Source organism: Podarcis tiliguerta (assembly GCF_965153285.1).
Source record: "Podarcis tiliguerta genome assembly, chromosome: 5".
In the NCBI taxonomy this organism is placed as follows: domain Eukaryota; kingdom Metazoa; phylum Chordata; class Lepidosauria; order Squamata; family Lacertidae; genus Podarcis; species Podarcis tiliguerta.
The window spans coordinates 59,729,130-59,749,283 of record NC_139538.1 but is presented as its reverse complement, the minus strand read 5'-3'; the positions used below and the strand labels follow the sequence as shown (position 1 = coordinate 59,749,283).

The 20,154-nt window shown below is 41.9% G+C and overlaps 1 protein-coding gene across 8 annotated transcripts in view; it reads right to left on the bottom strand.

The window, feature by feature from the left end:
- Positions 1-20,154, bottom strand: part of INPP5A (inositol polyphosphate-5-phosphatase A) — a 237,897-nt gene that overhangs the window by 79,315 nt on the left and 138,428 nt on the right. For all 8 annotated transcript variants that reach the window (XR_014512061.1, XR_014512062.1, XM_083443546.1 and 5 more), the window contains exon 9: positions 4,497-4,581. Coding sequence is in view for 6 of the 8 variants with exons in the window: in XM_083443546.1 (XP_083299672.1) it covers positions 4,497-4,581 (85 nt within the window). In the remaining 2 variants the exon portion in view is untranslated. The remainder of the gene's footprint in view (positions 1-4,496; positions 4,582-20,154) is intronic.

The following is a 20,154-nucleotide window of genomic DNA, read 5'->3' as shown; positions in this document are numbered from 1 at the left end:
TCTGAAAGACCCATTCCAATTAGGGAAGCTGTCGTGTTGCCCCGCCGCCGCCCCAAAATGTTGCTGCTGCTGTACAACTTGTGTTCAAACGATGCAGAAACAAACGGAGGTTGCGTCACAGCAGTGCATACTTAAGGGTTCTGCCCTTAATCCACGAACTGGTACAAACAAGGAAAGCTGCTATGCCCCCACTAGTGCAAACACAGCTGGAGCAGCTACGATTAAAAGAATAATGAGCTAAAACCTCCATCTACATTATCTGAACTGTGACAGAGTAGATACCAATTAACAGTGGGCTAGAGGATCCAGCCATTGATTAGGTGTGCAGGGTAGCAAAGCAATGAAGTGATGTTTATTCTTTTAGTCTGTTAATGTAGTTAGGGAAGACTGGTGATTTACCAGAAAGCTTTTAGCTCCAAGTTAAACTTTGGTGGCTTATTGCTACAGCAACACACTGGCCACTAGAGCTAACAATCTGGCAGATGTTTGCATTACAAAGGGTGTTTCTCCCCCCACCCCCCTCGCCAGGGAAATTATTCCCATGTCAATTAGAGCTACATCAAGTCCTTGCCAGGAATCATCAAGTGAGAAAACAACAGGTGGATATAGCTTTTTAAACTGCTGTTTGACCATTGACAAAACTTTGTATGTTGCTTTGAGTGCTGCGCTGCAGCTTACAGATGTTTAAAATAAAGACGGTTTTCGCTGTGTTGTGCAGAGAACGCATCTTGGTAGGTATTTGACACCCCACCCCACAAAGATGCCAGCCCCATGCAATATTATGTATTTGGGTTGTAGCGGTTCCCTACGGTGCACAAGAAGTGGGAGTGAAAGCCAGGGAGTTAGGTGAGATGGGGAAAAGCCCAGTTGAAAGATTGTAAAACCTGAACTGCAGCTGGTTCAGGAGACATTTCTTTAATCAAATGCTACATTTGAAATGGGCTTTAATAGTCTCCTTGTGGAAGCCAAGTTACTTATCTCCCCTCTCCCCTCACTCTAACCTCAGATCTAGGAACAAGCCCATCCACAAACCATCACTTAGGATGAGCTTTGGGGCTGCTCCACTGGATCTGGTTTTCTGCTGTTGAGCCACAGCCCACAGCAGCCTCTAAAAGAGTAGGGTTCCCCCTAGGGAACAGCTACCGCCATGGATCTTCCTCTTCCTTTCTGTGCATGGTGCTAGCTGGCCAAACCTCCTGGCTCCTTAGCAGGCTGTTGTTCTTCAGGTGCATTGGGAAGGATAAAGGTGGGATCCACCTGTGAGCTAGCGGCAGTCTTACTGTGGCTACCTGCCTGCTCTCTGCAGCCTCCAAATGAATAGGCTAGCTACCCCTTTAAGATATCCTTCCAAAGAGCAAGCAGGTACAACCACATACATAGCACCCCATGAGTGGGCTTCTAGCAAAATTCTAGCCTTGAGTGTTAGATGCAACAGCTACAAGTGACTTGATAGGAGAAATAGTTGAATTTTTCCTTTCCCTGGCTGCTTAAAATAGCCTTCTATCGTTTGATAGTAATATATATATAAAACGCTAAAATGCTTAATGATGTTACAATACACAAATCAAGTACAATTCAGATGACTAGGTATTCTTCCAATTGTTTAGCACAGGAATGAGAAACTTTTTCATCCCAAGGGCCACATTCCCTATTGAACAAGCTTCCAGGGGCCACATGCCAGTGGCGAGCAGAGCCAGAAAAAAATGTGGAGAGAGAAGCAATTGTGAAGTTTAACTTTGTGCAATAGGTTAGTTTCCACACATCCACAAAATTCTTTCTATCCCCCCCCCCCCAATTAAGCAAGAGCCTGGTCGGAGTTCAAGGGCTCACTCTAGCCAGACAAAAACAGTCAAGGAGGCTGCAAAGGGATGTGGCCTGGAGAGAGAGAGTCTCCCAAGGGCCAGAGACAGAGGTCTGGAGGCCACATTTGTCCTCCAGGCCTGAGGATACCCAACCCTCATATCACATAAGAATGAACTTAGTTCTCCTGGTGAATTTCTAAGGATGCATTCTAGTCTTTGCAGCCCTCTAGAATGGATTTGGATGCCCAATTCGCATTTGACCCATTTACAGAACACTCACCCACAGGTGTTGCTGTATTTATTTCAAAGAGGCAGATCGGCAGACACATCCATTTGCTGTCTTCATGGAGATACTGCAATTCACATGTATGTGTGCTCTGCACATACCTCAGTGATTGTGCAAGGCTCTCTCTAGACCATCATGACAAAGATCCAGTTTCACATTTTATAATTTTTGATTCAGTTTCAGTTTGACAAGACACATTTTGTGACCTATAAGTGCCTTTCTCCTTGACCATCTATGGCTCTCTCTCGTGAATAGTGGAACAGGATTTCATAGCAAAAACGGTCTGTCTAATGCTTTGAAGAAGTCTTTCCCCTCCTGCACCTAAAACCCTGAATGATGATTTATTGCTTCTTAATTACAATTTAATATGGCCAATAAGGTGCCAGCTGATTTATGTTACTCTGTATGAGCATAAGAAAATCTATTTTTGAAACAACCCATATATCTTCTCTTTCAGTAGCCCTGCTGAGAATGTCTTTGGAAATATACTGCCTTGTGTTGCTGTTTAGGTAGGCAGATCTAATAGTTCAATGCATCAAATTTGGCGCTTGGATCTTCTTGTAATACCTAAACATTTGGCAGAATCATTTCACAAGGAAATATTTCCAAATGGGTGGAACAAAGAGGTGAACAAGGGGGGAAAGTCTTTTACAGCTACTTACATTCACGAGAGAAGAAAGAGCTAATTTATAGGTTACCTTCAGAGCTTGGATACTATGACAAAGCAGCATTCGCCAGTTGGCTCCCTTGTCAAATCAGTAACATACGGGGACACTCACATCACTTTAACAATCTTTGTACACAACAGTCCAGCTGTATAAATCAACCAGTGTACACTCTTTCACACCAACTAACACCTGAACATGTGTAGAGATGCCTTGTACCTGTATTCAGTGCAATGTATGAATAAGCCTACAGGTAGGCTGAATAATATAGTGGCTCCATCAGGTCCTTCGACACCACCTTTGCCCCAATGAAATCTGGTTTAGCCATGTTACAATTGTCATCATAGTGTTTCCATGCATACCTCCCCCTTCCCAGGGAAGACTTCTGCAGGTAAAGAAGTCATCATAGGAAAATCCCCCTCTGTGCACATCTTTCATGCCTCTTGTTTTGTATTTAGAGGTAAATCATTAGTATTTTTCCCCAGCACAGTAACTCATAGCATTTAACTATATGCATTCATGGATAAAGTCCTAGCTACAGGGGAAAGTACTGGGCTTGGCTTCCTACAGGCAGGCTCTTCCTTCCTTCCTTCCTTCCTTCCTTCCTTCCTTCCTTCCTTCCTTCCTTCCTTCCTTCCTTTCTCTCCCTTCCCATTTGGATTGTGTGAACATATGCCACAGCATTTAGAAGTGATACCATCACTCCTTTCTTCCACAAATAAAAAAAAGGGGGGGTGTGGCTTTTCCTAGAAGCGCAGTCACCTGCCAGACTGGGAAGGGATACTTGTTCCTGGCAAGCAGGCAAGTGAGTTCATTGAATCCTCCCCATTTGGATTCCCAGGAAACTTTAAGGACCCTTCCTTCTGGAGCCTCTCTATAAACAGAGTAACGCTGCTCGCAGAGTTAAGTTACATGATGACAATGCAGGTTCTCTTATTAAGACACTGCAAAGGGCGTGCAATTATTCTTCTATAGCTTGGTACTGTTGACACGTGTAAAAGTTTGATTCATGCACAAGTTGCACTCTTTGTCTCTAACCTTAGATGTATGGTCGCAGCATAACATTCATTAATGTTCATAAAGCACTCTGGAAATGAAAATAGCCACACCAGGATTAGAGAAGGTTATTAGGAGGATTTCCCATTATAGGAAATTTGTTGTGCGATTCTCAAGCTGCCTATGATTTATCGCAGGGAGGGGGAAAAGGAAGGGATGAGAGGTTTGTTCTTTTTAAAACAAATACACCCATTTGAAACCAAAAATCTGAGCTAAAATTTCTGTGGAATGAAATTTGGGGGAAACAGCAAATTCAGGAATGTCAATACTAAGGAAAATGTGAACTGTGAACCTGAACGGTCTATAGTTCAAATCCCACCTCAGCCACAAATTCACTAGCTGACTAATGTATTGATATCAAACTACACACAGTTCAGTTCTGACCCAATTATAGTTATCTCCAATCTCCAGAGCTGTGCCAGAATGATGTGGTCTTTGAAGCCCTGGCTGAGTGGCAGCAAATTCACTACCCAGAACATCTATGCTGGACTTCATGGATGGACTGGTAACATTGCAACAGCAATTAAGGAAACCCAGATGGAATATTTTTGATGGCTGTGACCAGCTTGGTCTATTGAGCATTTTTCTGCAAGCCTAAAAGCCAGTTAACTTTCTTAAGCATTTTTTTTTAAAAAACTGAAGAATTTTCAATGGGGTTAAGATGTAAAGAAGAAAAGGAGGTCCTACCTCTACCACTGACTTTGCATCCAGTCGAAAGTTGAAATCTCCAAAGACAAAATATGAAACTCTCTCAAACCGCTGATCTATAATTCTGAAAAGGCACAACAGAGGGGGAAAAGAATTAAATGCAGTACGCTCAGCTGTATGTGAAAGAAAGGAATCTGTAAAGTAGGTACCTTCACTTTAAAAACAATACCCAGAATTGTAATTGCAAAGAGATTACACATGCATGCTCATGGCTCTGTCACTGAAATCCTGCCAAGGTCCTGGTGGGAAGAGGGTCTGCAAGGTGGTGCTGGGCAAGCGCAAAAGTTCCTTAGAAGAACTAAGGTAGACTGACAGGGAGAGGAAGACTTGAGGATTGTGGGATCCACTCAGTGGGATCCAACCAAAAACCCACTCCTGGCCACACCGAACTGTCTTCATTTCAGCATTATTGAATTTAGGGTGGTGGTGGGGTGCATGTCATTCTATTGTTGATATTGTTAAAAGAATCCAGAATCAGAAATCCTTGTTGATCTACTGAAATTCAGCCAGTGATCTACCAATACAGCCAGATCTAGCTTCTGCACACCCTTGATCTAGGATGCCTGGAGCCAACCTGGAGGAGCTTCTCTGCCACTTAAAGAAAACATTGATGAGCAGGTGCTCATGTTTGGATGTGTCTGCATGCGACCAGATGGGTTTACCTTTTTCGTTGCTAGATTAGGCAACAAAAAGTGTAAAGGCTAGCCTTTGGACAGTGTCTCTCGTCACTTAGCCTCAACCCTCCCATATATACAGTGGTACCTCTGGTTACGAACTTAATTTGTTCCGGAGGTCTGTTCTTAAGCTGAAACCATTCTTATCCTGAGGTGCGCTTGAGCTATTGGGACCTCTGGCGCGCAATTTCTGTTCGCATCCTGGGGCAAAGTTCGCAACCAGGAGCAGCTACTTCTGGGTTAGCGGAGCTTGTAACCTGAAGCGTTCGTAACCAGAAGTGTTTGTAACCAGAGGTACCACTGTAGAAGCACCGACTGTAGCAGGCAAGGCAAACAGCTGAACATAAATAAACCAGCTTCTTGCAGGTGCTGATTGAAGTTCATTATTGTGAAGAAATTTGGCAGTGTAGGCTGTCACAAAATGTTGCAGTATCGAGTGCTCCTGTTCAGAGTTCCATCCATGCTATACTACTGCTACTACTATTAGTAGTAGTAGCAATATTACTACTAGTATAACTAGTATTACCCCCCCCCCCCCCGAGTATATTCCTTAGGAATGAACCTCAAATTGAAGCAGGCAAATTTGAAGAGATTTATGTGATTTTTTGAGGTGAAAAATATTATGATGCTATAGCTTTGGAGTGATGGGGAATATGGTTTCTATGACAGTTTTGATACTTTAAGACTAAGTTAAACAAGGACTATAGGAATAGTTTTGCTCCCGGGAAAACTACCTGTTGCAAAAAACAGGAAATCCTGAAGGCATGAAATAAATACATCAAACTGGCCTACTGCTTAGTAAAATAATTTGTGTTAAGCAATTTTCTAGGGAGGTGGGCATCAGAATATGCTGCCAGATTAACTCGATCTGCAGCCTTGCTTCGAATGATCTCAGAGAGATGAATGTGTTTGAAGAAGCAGCATATGAAAAGCATGTACTCCTTTAGGTTTTAGCAGTTAACAACTATAAATCTCAACAGCTCATCAAATATCAAATATATTCAGGAGGGTGTTCCCCTCCCCAACTGACCAGGAGAGCTTTAGAAGTTGCTTCATTGTAATCCTACATTACAATTTCCTTTTGAACATGCCATGAATCAAAATTTCCTATAAAAGGTTGCAATTAATCACCCAATGGAGTGATAAATTTCAATGGTGTAAAAAAGGAAGCAGCCAAGTCATGTCACCAGCATTAATTTAATGTTTCACAGTGGGAGGATCTGATTCTATTTCACATAGTTCTTATCTGATGTCCGCATTGCATTACCAAATATACTGTAATTTATCTGCAAGACTTACAACCCAATCCGATGACGCTACCACAACCGATCAAGTTAAAGGAGCCCACCACTAGGCCACCATTTGCTGCTCCATCTCTTTGGGCTGGTATGACTGCTAGGCAGAATAGATAATGCTGTTGAACCCATGCTGAATATAAGGCAGCTTCCTTTGCCTCTGTATCCTGAAACCCAGGAGAACATGATCACTTCCTCCCAAGTTTCCAAGCACTTCCACTTCATCAATCAGTTCCTCCCTATTGGTGTGGATCAGGTCCAAGATAGATGATCCCCTTATTGGTTCTTCCATCTTCTGGGAAATGAAATTGTCAGCGAGGCAATGGAGGAATTTGTCAGACCTTACACTCTTGGCAGAGATTGAGTCCCAACAGATACCAGGGAAGTTGAAGTCCCCCAGGATCTCCTTTTTGAATGTTTGGTAATCTGCTCTAGTAAGGCATCACCCAAGTCTCCTGTCTGGCTTGGCGGTCTATAGCAGACACCCATAGTAAGGTCACTGTTGTTCCCTTCTCCTACAATTTTTACCCATATACTCTCCATCTGCTTTTCGTGCATGCTCCAGGTCATGGATTTCTTCACAAGTGTACACATCCTTTATATGTAATGCTACTATATTTGAGTTACTTGTGACATCAGCAATCAGACCGATTGACCTATTGCCCTCCAGGGAACAATGACTATTAACATTTTAACTGAACATGCAGGAAGAATAGTCAAAAATCACTATTAGGAAATGTCATTGGGCTGTTTCAGCTGCAACACACCAAACCATGGTTTGTGAACAAGCTTGAAGACCTCCATGTCCATAGTACCTTGCTATGCTTCCGTCCCCTCCTTCTCTCCATATTGTTCTCCCTTTGTTCTTGAATTGAGGAAAAACTATGTTGCTTATAAACCTGGCTGATTAGGTGACATGCAAACCACAGCTTGCTTGTTTGAGTGAAATGTGAAACAGTGGTTTGCTTTAAAGCAGGAAGGGAAGCCAGAAACAGTGGATCATGAGGGGAATGGAGAAGTGGTTGAGCCTGAGGGTACTTCTGGCCTTGTTGATGTAGAACCAACTCAAGGGTTTGGAATTATGTCTGAATCAGCCCACGGCCAGAAAAAGTGTAATTCTGCAGTTTAGTCTCGACATTCCATGTTTTTAAATGTATCTGTCACATCCAACATATGCTTTGTGAAGTGTTTCCATAGGTGAATATTCCGGCGGGGGCGGGGGCAGGACAGAAAGCAACCATCTATCACAATTATGATCTACTTGCTTGCTGTTGTTAGATCTGTGATGGTGCCTTCCCTTCTTGTTCAACAATGATTCACATGCCACATTAAGTACTCTTACTCAGTTCAATATTTGCAGCAACGGCTGTAGCAAATATAAAAATCCATACTGAAAACTGACTAACTTATGAACCATAAAACTGCAATATGAATTCCTGACTTTGACCCTCAGTAAATTACAAGTACTGCCTGAGCTCAGCATAACTGAGAGACAGTCTCCCATACCATGCCCCATCCACAAATTCCCCTCCACAACTCCAAGACTTGCTCTCTTTCTAAAAAAGAAAAATTTGAATGAAAGCTGAAGTGGAGGGCACGCAAATGTTAAGAGGTTGCAGGCAGATGACCAGTTTATTCCATTATTTATACTAACATGGACATAAATGGAGTTTCAGATGCACTGATGGAGTTCATTTCATGACAAGGGCCTCCTCAGATATTACCTGTAAAGAGGGGAAATGAGTAGCAAGGGGCTGTGCTTTCAGTATCACTAAAAGCTTGTGTAGGCAACTAACACGTGGTTGCTTTTGCAACGGGGAGTTTCATTTGCTCATGGAGTCTTCTTGTGTGAGGTAGAATGCTGATCTTCCCAGGTTCTAAATCACTCAGGGAACTCCATGAATACAGCAGTCTCCCCGCTGAAGAAGTGAAAATGCAAGCACTGCAACAATAGGGGGCAAGGGGAAAAGTGCAGTCCTGCAATCCCTTGATACTCGCTTTCCCGCTTGAAAGTAAGCGCTGAAAAAGGATAATAGTGAATACAGCACTTTCAAGGCACAGGGAAGAGGGGGAAGGGAACCTTTCAAATTTATCTCAACGGATGAGACATCATAAAGCGTGCTTGAAAAGGAGATTATGCTGATGTTGCCAGTAAAGAAATGGAAGAATTTCTAAATCATTACTCTAAATGGAACAAATCAATAAGCCCTTTAAACACAGATATGCATAATTTCTACTTAAAACTGAACACAACATTCATTAGACTGGAATCCCATGCTTCCTCCAAGGTGATTAGGTCGGCGTTATCTTAAATTAATCGCAGCATCCTGTTGAGGAGGATTAGGGGGAACGTAAGAACATGCAAAGAGCGACCACACCAAAGGATCATTTAGGCCACCATCCTGTAATCGCAGTGGCCAACTAGATGCCTGCAAGCAAGACGTAACTGCAAGGACAGTCTTCCCACTTATGTTCTCCAACATCTGGCATTCAGAAGTGTATGTCCTTTGATATGGACACCAGCCATTGGCAGCCATATCATCCATGAATGGATCTAATCCTCACTGAAAGCTGTCTAAGTTGGTAGCCATCACTACACCTTGTGGTAAGGAGACAGTGGCCATCCGGAAGCTTCATACCAGAGTGGGCTACTGAAACCATACCTCTGTGGCCCACATTTTAGCACTCTCATTGTGGCGCTTAATGAAAGCAGAGTCTGGTTTCCAATGGAATTCCAGTTTTCAAGACTTACTTGCAGCCCATACGATGAACTGCTTTGTTCAAGTGGGAAGAAAATACACAGTGCATTCATAATCTTACTTTTCAAAGTCTTATCTTTTAAAAAAATCATTATTAAGACTCACTATCGCAGTCGCACATTCACTCAAGTCTGATACGCCTTAAGGTTTGTCAAGTTACATGGAAACAATTCACCAAGGCTATAGAAGAAAGGCAAAACAGAATCATATCAGGATTTGTGTATGTTTCTGTCTGTTTAGAGCTGGTACATGTCTGAATACATTCTGCAGAACAACAATGAATGGATGGATGGATGGAAAGAAGGTGGGGTAGAGTTTTTTTTCGGGGGGGAGGGGGGAGAGATGGCTACTATTGCTCCAAAGGTGGCCAATATTTTTCCTGGTGTTTTAAGTGATTAACGTTTTACATTAATAATTGATATTTTAGGGCTTTCCTTAACAACAACAAGCACAACCTTTCTAAGCAATTATTATGCAGCAACTTTAGACAGCCAGTATTTTACTATTTTGCCTTCAGTACTGACAAGCTGGGGGATGGGAAAACATTTGAATTCATAAAAATGCAAGCCTTCTTATTCACACTTCCAGAAGCAATACATGAATTAAAGCACATCTATCCTTCAAAATTTGCATTTCTTTGATTTTTATGAAAGTTTAGTATCAGATATGGGTACAAAAATGCATATATATATATGGGAAGTATGCATCTAACATAAAAAAGTATTATATGGGGGGGAGAGAAATGATTTCAAAAATCTGTGTATCGGGCAAAACGGCATGCAAAAAAGTGTCTATTAGGAGAAATGTGTGCTAAAATGCTAATGATTTTTCAGGAGGACTTTTGAAAACATAAATCGCAAGCCAGTGCAGAAAATGTGGTGAACTGAAATTAACACTGGAAAACTGATAGAAAACTAAATTTACAGATTCGCCCCTCCTTATACCTCAATCCAATGCATGTTTACATAGAAGTAAATCTCAGTGCATTACTCCCTAATGAATACATTTAGGACTGAGGCCTGACTTATAGTATTTATTTAGTACAACTTTTCTGACTAATTTTCAGTACATTAAAGGCATGCCTACCTATTTCTTCATATGCAAAAAAAGTGAAATGTAATTTTTAAAGTAATTAAACTTTATTCCATAAATGCCACTCAAAATTTGCAGCAAGGTAGTTTAAGGTCCTTAGGATTTTTTCTGGCTTCTGTAATATGTATTTTATGCCCTCAAGTTCATTTCAGTGTTCGAAGGGAATAATAAGACAAGGAGAGATGCAGCTGGCTTTCGCCACTTATTCCCTCAGATACTGCAACCGAGATGGACAGGATTTTGGGGAGGGGTGATGGAAGAAGGAAGCAGTTGCGTATCAGCTCTGTGTGTGTGTTGGAGAGCCGCTGAACATGATTCAGTGTGACAAGAGGCACAGTGATCTGGCTAAACCATTTCTCAGCGCACTTTGTAAGGAGGATCAGCTGCATTATTCCTTTAATAGCCATGTCTAATGCAATAGGCTAGTGGGTTTTGTCCCGAGTCAAGGTATCAGCTGCAGGTCAGAAGGTAACATTCTGTTTACAAGATTATTTCCTAAAGCACTTATCTCGCCTTCGGTGTGAAAAGTTGACTTTTCTGTTTGTAAGGGGGCCAAAAGAATTGAGGGAATGGGAAAAATTAGCTACACTGGGCTGGAGCTGAATGGCATTAAGTGGGAGGTCTGAGAAGGGCCTGCTGTGGCTCTCAGCAGGATACCTTATTACCCACGTCATCGCAGTTCATTCAGGCAAGCAGTAACAGTGTCACCAACATTCCCACACAAAGACAAAGTTCTTCACACAGTCTATAAACATGCTTCCCCTGGCCGATTCATCCTAGCTTGACACCAATGAAAAGGGGGTTCTTCTCTCACTCTTTTTTTTTTAATGAATAACAAAACAAAACAAAACAAAAATCCCAACCTCAGGCCAAACAGGATGAATGGAAGGAGAAAAAAAAGAAAGAAGCAGCATTGTCACATATCTAGGGAAGAAACAATTTGGAGGTCAACATTTATTTAATTCGCACAGACATGGAAATTGTATGGAAAACTTGGGAGGCTAAAGATTAATATTTTATCTACTCTCATGTTTATATGTCTACTTTTCCGAGAGCCGGCAATTCCCACCATGGGTGTGCTTTGTGTACCAATGAAGGCAGTGACAATAAACACTGTTGCAGGGCAATTTGATGTTAACAGTGAAAGAGGAATAAACACACACACACACACACACACACACACACACTGAAAGGACACACACACACACAGGGAAATAATAATAATGAGCAAATATTTAGTACGAAATTCAAGCACACAAGCAAAGCCATTGCGAACTCAGCAGCGACGCAGAGAAGAGTTTAAGCTCTTTTCAAAACATATTTAAAGGGAGCTTTGTAATGTTCTGAAAGTCCCATACTGCATATTAAATCTACTAAGGCAGCTGACACAAAAACATATCATGACATCTATAAAGTTGCCTTTATAGAAGAGCATGGCAATTATTTAACATTTTAAAAATAATAATGAAATAAATGCTTTTAAGACAAGAAATACTGTAGCTTTGACAAGAGGCCAAACAACGCGACCAACTAATTCTATCACTTTGGTGTTAGTGTTTGGTGGTATTCTTGTTGTTGCTTAAACGACTTGTCCTACTTTCAAGTTAATCTAAACTTTGAAGCCAGAGTCTATTTCAATTTGAATCTAGTAAAAGAATAAAGCTGCAGTAGGTCTCAACATGCAAGGCTAAACAATTCTTTTCACATTATGTATCCTCCCTGAAAGGTTTAGAAAGCAGTTGAGATAAGTAGAGACAATAGGAGTGTTTGCATACATGAAGGATGCCAAATCCCCCCCCCCCTTTTCGAAATGACAAGAAAGGGATCTGAATGTGGTTCCAGAATGAAGGTCACAGAAAGGTTATCGGATAGAGGATGTTGGATTTTTTATTTGCTCTTTATAGAAAGTATAGTTAGGAAGCGTTTTTCAGCTCCAAAGGAAAGAGAATGTTTGGATTAAGAGGCACTAGACTTATATTGCTGAATATAGGGACAAATAAGATGATTAAATGCTTACAGGAATTTATCACCACGCATGAACACACACTCTTGAGAAACCCTCTTCTAAGTGCCCACCACAAGGGCCGAGCTTCCTCTGTTGTGATGGGACAGCTGTGGAGCTCTCTTCTCCCAGGGGGAGTGTTTGGCTCAGTCCTAGGCCCCTTTGCCAAGACACAGTGAAGGCATGTGGAATGGCAAATGTTTCAAAACAGTGCTCCATACTGATGGTTTTACTGATAGATCTGTAATGTGCCTGGTCTAAAGTACCTGTTCTCCATAGGTTTATGAGAAAAGAAATATTATCAAAAAATAATGAGGTAACATTTAAGTGAAATTCTCATGGGTGGGATGCAGGACTGCCTTACTTTCATGGTAATCAAATGAATGCTTGTGAGTGTTCTGTCTTTCAGTCTACAAACCATCCATCCAGTTATTCTGCAGCCTTCCTGGGTGCTTGTATTTCCTGAAAAACCCAATGAAATCCTCTGCTGGGCTTTCCTGTAAGCATCGGGAAATGGGGAGGGTGCCTACCATATGCCAGACAACTGTCTTTTTTATTTTTTTACTTTAAAAGAAATCACTGTGCATATTTTTAAGGTAAAAAAAGGACTTCCCTCAGCTACAAATCATTGTATCCTGGGCAGTTCTACACGAACATTCCACCAGCACAAATATTTCTGTTTGTGCAAAGCAATGTTATCCCTCTCTCCTCTGCCCGTGCACCCCCTTAAATTTCATTCTAGGGGTTTCCCCAACCCCCTGGAGCAGATTTGAGGAGGGTGCACAGTGTGAAAAGAGGGTGGAAATGTCTGTTCGACAAGCAGACTCCTTATGCTAATGGGACATGTAACTAGCCTACCACCCAAAATGGCTGAGGGCTCCAATCTCAGGAGCTCAGTATCTAGTCTCCATGGCCTCCTGTTGAAGATTCTGGAGAAGACATCATGAGGTAAGTTTGGATCAGGAAAGCAGGCAGCTGAAGAGGCTGCAGAGCACGAGAAACATTTAATGGAATAAACAAAACCACACATGGGCCACATTCACCTCAGCCACCTTGCAATGACAATGTAAACCCAACTCTCACCCATCAAAAGTCATCCCTCTCGGCAGAAAGATGGGTGCCTTTTTCACAGTGACAGAAAACCTCCCAAAGGTTGGAGGACAGATTTCGGCATAGCACTACTCTAGAGAGAAAGGCAGATGAGTAGCAATAAATAAGGGCCACAGGTACCGGCCCTAGTTCAGTGCTAAGAGTGTGTGTTTGAAACCCCGAAGAGCTTCTGCGGAACAGAGTAGACATTACTGAGCTACAAGGACCAATGGCCTTAAAAAGTAAGGGAAAATGTGTGTGCGTCTTATGGAGTAAATGCAGGCTGCATGGCTAAGCCAGAAGCCAGAACGGGGAGAGGGAGCGCTGCTCAGTGCTCTGGCTTTTGGATAGCCCCGCGAAGCCTCCGCAGGGCATGGGGATGAAGGCTTTTGCGGGAGGCGGGGGGAAGGGACAGAGGGCAGCTTACCTGCATGCAGCCTCTTCTGGGCAGGGGGAGTCTTCATCCCTGGAGAGGCTTCAGTGGCTATCCCAGAAGCCAGAACAGCAAGAGGCTATCCCAGAAGCCAGATCCCTCTTGCTGTTCTGGCTTCTGGGATTCAGAATATTTTTTTTTCTTGTTTTCCTCTCCCCAAAACTAGGTGCGTCTTATAGAGCAAAAAATATGGTACTTCTTTGCACAGCAGGCATGGCTTTAAAAGGGTATTAGACAAGTTCATGGAGGGTAACGCTTTCATTGGTTACTAGTCATCATGGCATGCCTAACCCTGGAAGACCACTTGTTGGTAACAGCAGTAAAAATCTGGTTTGTCACTGTGAGAAAGAACAGGGCTCTGGATTAGGTAAGTTTGTGGACTGTCCTACCAGGGCTCTTCTCATATTCTATAGTTCTTGGAATTTCTTAGAAGAACCTTGCCCTGTACTTCTGAACAATCCTACTTGCAACTATGGCGTGCAGAACACATCTAGAAAGGACTGTCTAGCAACAATCCTTCCTTAAAGGGGAAACATAATTGATGACAATCTAAGAGCAAATGAAAAAGGCCTAATGTAAGTGCTTTCACTGACATGCCTGAAATGTAGTAACACTGACATTAAAAAGCTCAACTTTATCATATTCTTGAACCTCTTTCTTTTTTAGAAAAAAATATAATAACCAAAACCTATTAATAATACAAAAAAACATTTCAAAGGTCAAATAGCAAACAACAAGATGAAAGGTGTTGTCAAGAGGCTTAGGTAATCATCTTAATACTCAGGGCATTTGCCAGCACCGTTTAACTAATATGCGAGTTCACTTTTAATTTCAATATAGTGCCACAGGAACAACAACAAAAAAAGCTATATATTTTTAATTAATTACCATGTCAGCAGATATTAAGATGGCAAGAAAGACCACATCAATAATATATATGTAATTCAGGGAAAGGATTACAAGAAGAGCTATAAAAATCAATTTTTAGAGCTCGAAAACTGGCTCACTTTAGTTGGAACGATATTTCCCTTCTATTGACAAAACCATGATCTTATCTGACACTGACATTCACCTAATGCAATGTTAGATATGTATAATGATATAAGCACTTGTCAATTCTGCTACAATAAAACACAACTCTACTCCTACTGAAATGGGCAAGACTGCTGTAAGTGAGAACTGTTTTCCTTGGAGAAAGAATGCTTTTAGTTAGGACAGATAATATGTCCACTCTGTCCCACTTTTGCATCCATCTGTGATTTTTTTTATTTAAAGAAACCGTACAAAGATTTGTAATTCAATACAAATTTTAAATAAATGTTTGTACTTCTAAACCTATCCTAAAACACATATTTTGGTATTGTACTCATGTGGAATCTGAAGATAATTATGCCCCGATCCACATATTAGCATGGATCCAACATAGTGCAGTTCACAGATTTGTAGGGAAGCGGTTCATTCATAAGAATGATCCTATGACTCATAAGTCTAAATCTTTGTGCTAGACTGTCCTGTGGAACCAAACTAACAACTCTGGTGGGAGTAACTAGATAAGCTGGGTAACACTATGTGGTGGGGTTTTTTTGGCCAGTTAGTTACTATTCAAAACACCATGAAGCATAACCGTAGTGTATTTATCTCATGCCAAGTTCAAGAAGAAGAAACCAAAGAAGTTCAGCAATAGGATCACACCCTCCATTATCTGCCTGGTGCTTCACACTTTCTTACACGGAGATTGTAATATACAACAACTATCCTTGCTTTCTAACCAGTGGGGGCCTCTGGAGTCTGCCTGCCTCCTCCCACTCAGCCACCTTACAACTGGGGTTGGGTGGGAGGCAGTGGGCGGACGGTTTGGGCAGTGTGGAGCCTGCGCTTGCCCAAGACACTGCGTCTCTCCCAGGAGAGAGGTGTGGCTCGGGTGTGCTGCAAGCCCCGCAGTGAGTGCTGCCCAGCATTTTGTCACCCCCTCAGTCGTAACACCCAGGGCAACCCACACCCACCGCACCCCCTTCCTCCACCCCTGTTTCTAACCTAAATACAAGAAGAACGAATGGCCAGCAACGAATTAGTTGCAGCTACTAATGGCCAGTGCTATTTCTCTCTCTCTGCCCCCCCCCGCAACATTACAAACTAGCTATGCTGGGTACAGGGAGCTAACCACATGATTCTTCAAACCGTGGCTTAGGATTGCATTTCTCTATGCACTGCACTATTTGCAGAGTGTACAAAACCAGTGTGTGGTTTGTGTTCTGTTTGTCTGTGCTATCTGAATAACAAACATTCATGACTGTCTGCCCAGTGGTGTCAGGCAGCTATACAGATGAACTAGTAAAAGACAGAAAAGAGAGAGAGAGAGAAGACAAACATCATCAGGCATTGATGACAAAATAGAATGTCAGAAGATACCTAGGCAGGAATCCCTTATTTGAGGGATAAGGTACAAATATACCTATTTTAGACTCTTATAAAAATAAAGGAGCAAGAGGAAAGAAAAAAGGAGATAAAAGTTGAGATGGCCCAATGAGTTGGATTAAAAGTTGTCATCCTATTTGATGTGCTGGGGGGAAAACCCTTTAAAATTGTAGTGATATCTGCAGATCCAGCATGCAACCACATTTGCTAAGTAGCAAGTAACACTGAACACTGTGGGACTTGCACCTGAGTAAACATGCACTGTTGGTGTCTTTGGCTATTAGCTAAAATATATCTGGCTACTTATTTAAATCTCTGCCAAGAGAGACTGCTCACATTACAGTTTCCCTGCGTTAAATAACAACAACAACAACAGCAATATAAATAACAAGAATAAAGGAGTATTTACAAACACTCCAGGCCCTCCAATTGCTCAAATGACCCAGATCTTTAAAACAAGGTTTGCCTCTGCCTAGAAACGAAGTGGCTTTTCTTCCTCTCATTCAGCTGCAAGTTCTGGGAAAAGCCCAAAGAGAAACATTTAGATCGGAGGGGCCTTTGAGAAGATGTGACAGTTGACTGATGAGCATCCATAAAATGACAAAGAATTGCTGTGTGGAGCCTATGCCTCACATCTCCTCACCCTGGGAAACTAATTGCTTTGAATTGTTAATAGTAACATTATTTTTCTGGCAATCATTTCTTTTGAATACTCAAAATGAGCATGAAACAGCTCCTTTGACTGGACATAAAAGTTAAATGTCCCAATGTTGATCAAATTAACTTCAGCAATGTTACAATGGACTATATTTGTGAGAAAATAATGAAGGTCACAAAGCGGGGCTTTATGCCAAGATTTCACAGTTGTAATGTAAAATAAAAAAATAAAAAAAATGTTTCTGTTCAACTAGACCAAGCTACGTTTTTTTCTTTAAAACAGAAGGGCACTGTCATGTTCGAAAGAGGGGGTGGGGGTGGGGGAAGACACCCCCCCCCCCCCACTCTAAGTAACTTCAGGATGTTTCAGAGATTGGAACAACACGAACAGTCTCTGGCTGGTGTCTCAGCATCCTGGTTGCAACTATATTTTTTGCTGAATGTACCCAAATCCTTCAGTTCTTGCTTGGGTGAAAAGTGTCTTGGTTGAGTTCCTTCTCTCTCCGCTAGAATACAGATCTGATTCAAAATAGCAAAAGCTCTCTACGATTCAGGGGGAAATGCTAAGAATCGTAAATAGTAGCTATGCAACTTAGCGAAGAGCAAATTCTGTTTCCAAAGCATCTTTCAAAAATTTAACGAGTAATTGTTTTTTTGTTAGGTCAGAAAAACGTAAGAACAGAGTGTGATGGAAAGCGTTTCCATGAGAAGTTTCTGAGGTTTGGTGCCGTTCTTACCATAAAGCTTTGAAATTGCTTTCCAACTGGTAAAGCTAAATATATATATATATTTATATTAAAAAATGCTATGTGTCCACATTTAGCACTGAACAGCTAACAAAACCATTCTACAGTAGCTTTAAAAAATAATTAAAAGTGCACTATACACCTGCTCTGTTTCCTTTTGGAAAATTTGATTCTCTTTATCAATGTACCAGCTTTTTCTCTGTGGTCATGATTTTCAGCAGTTTTAAACCCCCAAATGTTAAACTACATTATAACTACTCTATACAACATGTGCCTTTTTCTTCTTCTTTTTGGTAGGTTCAACTCTTTTTATCCACCCTATTCCCCTCCCCCAAAAGTTCATTTGCATTTGTTTCCTTTTTGCAAATAATTAAGACAGGAATGCAGCCTATGATGGTCACTTCAGTCTTGCATAAATTGCGGCTATTTAACTGGCTGTTCACACTGGCCAAGATGCGCCCAGCAGACAGGACTGCTTCACTTACTCCCACAGCGACTTAAATCAACTGTGAAAAGATGTTTCAGTTTCATTCAGTGAGGGGTTTAGCTCATTAAACTCTTTTCCTTCTCAGCATTGTTCCCGAAAGCTTGAACTGCAGTGGCTGTTAAATGCTCTTTAGCAGTTTAAAGGCTTTAGAGGAAAAGACTTATCAGCCTCTGGTTTTAACAGCACTAAATCTGCATTATTAGGGCATGCAGATAAGGGGATTTAAAGGCCTGCCTTGAAACCTTCTCTCTTCTGTGTTTATCTGGCACTGCCATTGCTCCTGTAGCTCAGCTGGAAATGTAGATCTATGAAGCTTTAAAGGGAGATTAAAAGCCAAGAAAAGAAGTAGTTTCTTTCCTATAGATACTCTCACTTTCCCCTTTCCTACTGTCTGAAGGAGTGATGGCAGACAATGGTCCAAGATGGTTCCCAAAACCTTCTGAATGGGGGCACTGTTGGTGGTAGCATTCATTCAAAGTGAGCTCCAGTGTATTGTCCTCCCCAATCAGCAGATCAGAATAGAGTTTGCTGGTGGCTGCCAAAAGGTTAGCAGTGCTGATGAAAGGGGTTTCCCATTATTCACTGCTCTTACAGAACTCCCCTTTTGTGCCGGGCAGCCCATCATTTCACTACGGAGGTCCGGATCTGCGGCTGGCTGCTTTCTCAAAATGAGCAATCTATGTGAATGTAAGCCCCCACAGTGGTAGTGCCACCTAAAAAAATGGAGGGTTTTCTTCTTCTTCTTCTTCTTTTCCTGAAAAGGCAGGAGAGCTGGGTCTGGTTTTGGCACTGTCACATTCTAATGATCTACCACCATGACACCCTTGACCCGCGGTTAACACTGTTTAGCCCTCACTCTTGCTTGCCGAGGCATTTGCGGGGGGGGGGGGGGGGTGTCTAAATGTCTCCAAAAGAGCTAAAAGGAAACACACAGTGCAAGTTAAAAACAACAACGCAAAAGTGCTTTACAGCTCTGTCAGGTCCTTTAGACCACAAGAAGAGATGGAGGAATAAATACCAGATGGGGAAAAAAAAGTATGAATAATTATTTCACCTCGAATAATATTAGCCTGAAGGAAGCCTAGCTAGTCAGGGCAATTAATAATATAACATACATTATGAGGGGGGGGGAAGGGTGGACAGACAGCCAATCATGGTCCAGATGTGGGCTACAGGCCAATTTCCGGTGGACCACCTAGTGCTTGCTGGTTGCTAGGATCTTTGCAAAGAATGCTGGACCAGGTGGATGTAAATCTCCTCCCGCAAAGCACTTCTTAAATTCTTAAGGAAGAGTTGCACTCACAGGATCACTTAGCACAGATCTGGCTATGCCTGAACTGGTGCAAGAACCCGAGTATTCTTGCTTTGTTAATTTAGTATGCACGGGTGAAAAGATTGAAGCCAGACCACCCCATATTAGAATTAAAAATGACAACTACACTCGTCGAATTTCTAGTTCTGGGATTGAGTGAGGGGAAGAACCGTTTGTAGACTCCGTAACCACAGAGGCTGGGGCATGCCAGCCAAGGCAGTACATCAGTCTTCTACCAGACAACTCGTGTAAGCTATCCAAGCCCCATGCCAAATTCTCATTCTCTCTCTCTCTCTCTCTCTCTCTCTCTCTCTCACACACACACACACATCCACGTTTGTTCTAGCTAGCAATGTCCTCCACCTTGCAGATGTGAAAAGGCAGGAAGAACTGGTCAGTGCTAAACATTTAGTTTACATTTAATACTAAACTTTATAGAAGGTTTCTTAGTTTTGGGAGGGGAAAAGCAATCAGGGTTTCTAAAAATTATTGCATTTTCCTAGGTTGATGAACAGATATAGTATGAACCAATGTGCAAAGCTGAGTTGTAACCAAATATGCACTAACACTGCACGTTGAGTTACGCAAAGGTGACACAATTAGCAGCTGGAGATCAACCACAGATGCCCTAGGTGGCCTCCAGCAAATTAGCAGTCCATTCTCAGTTTCTTACCTA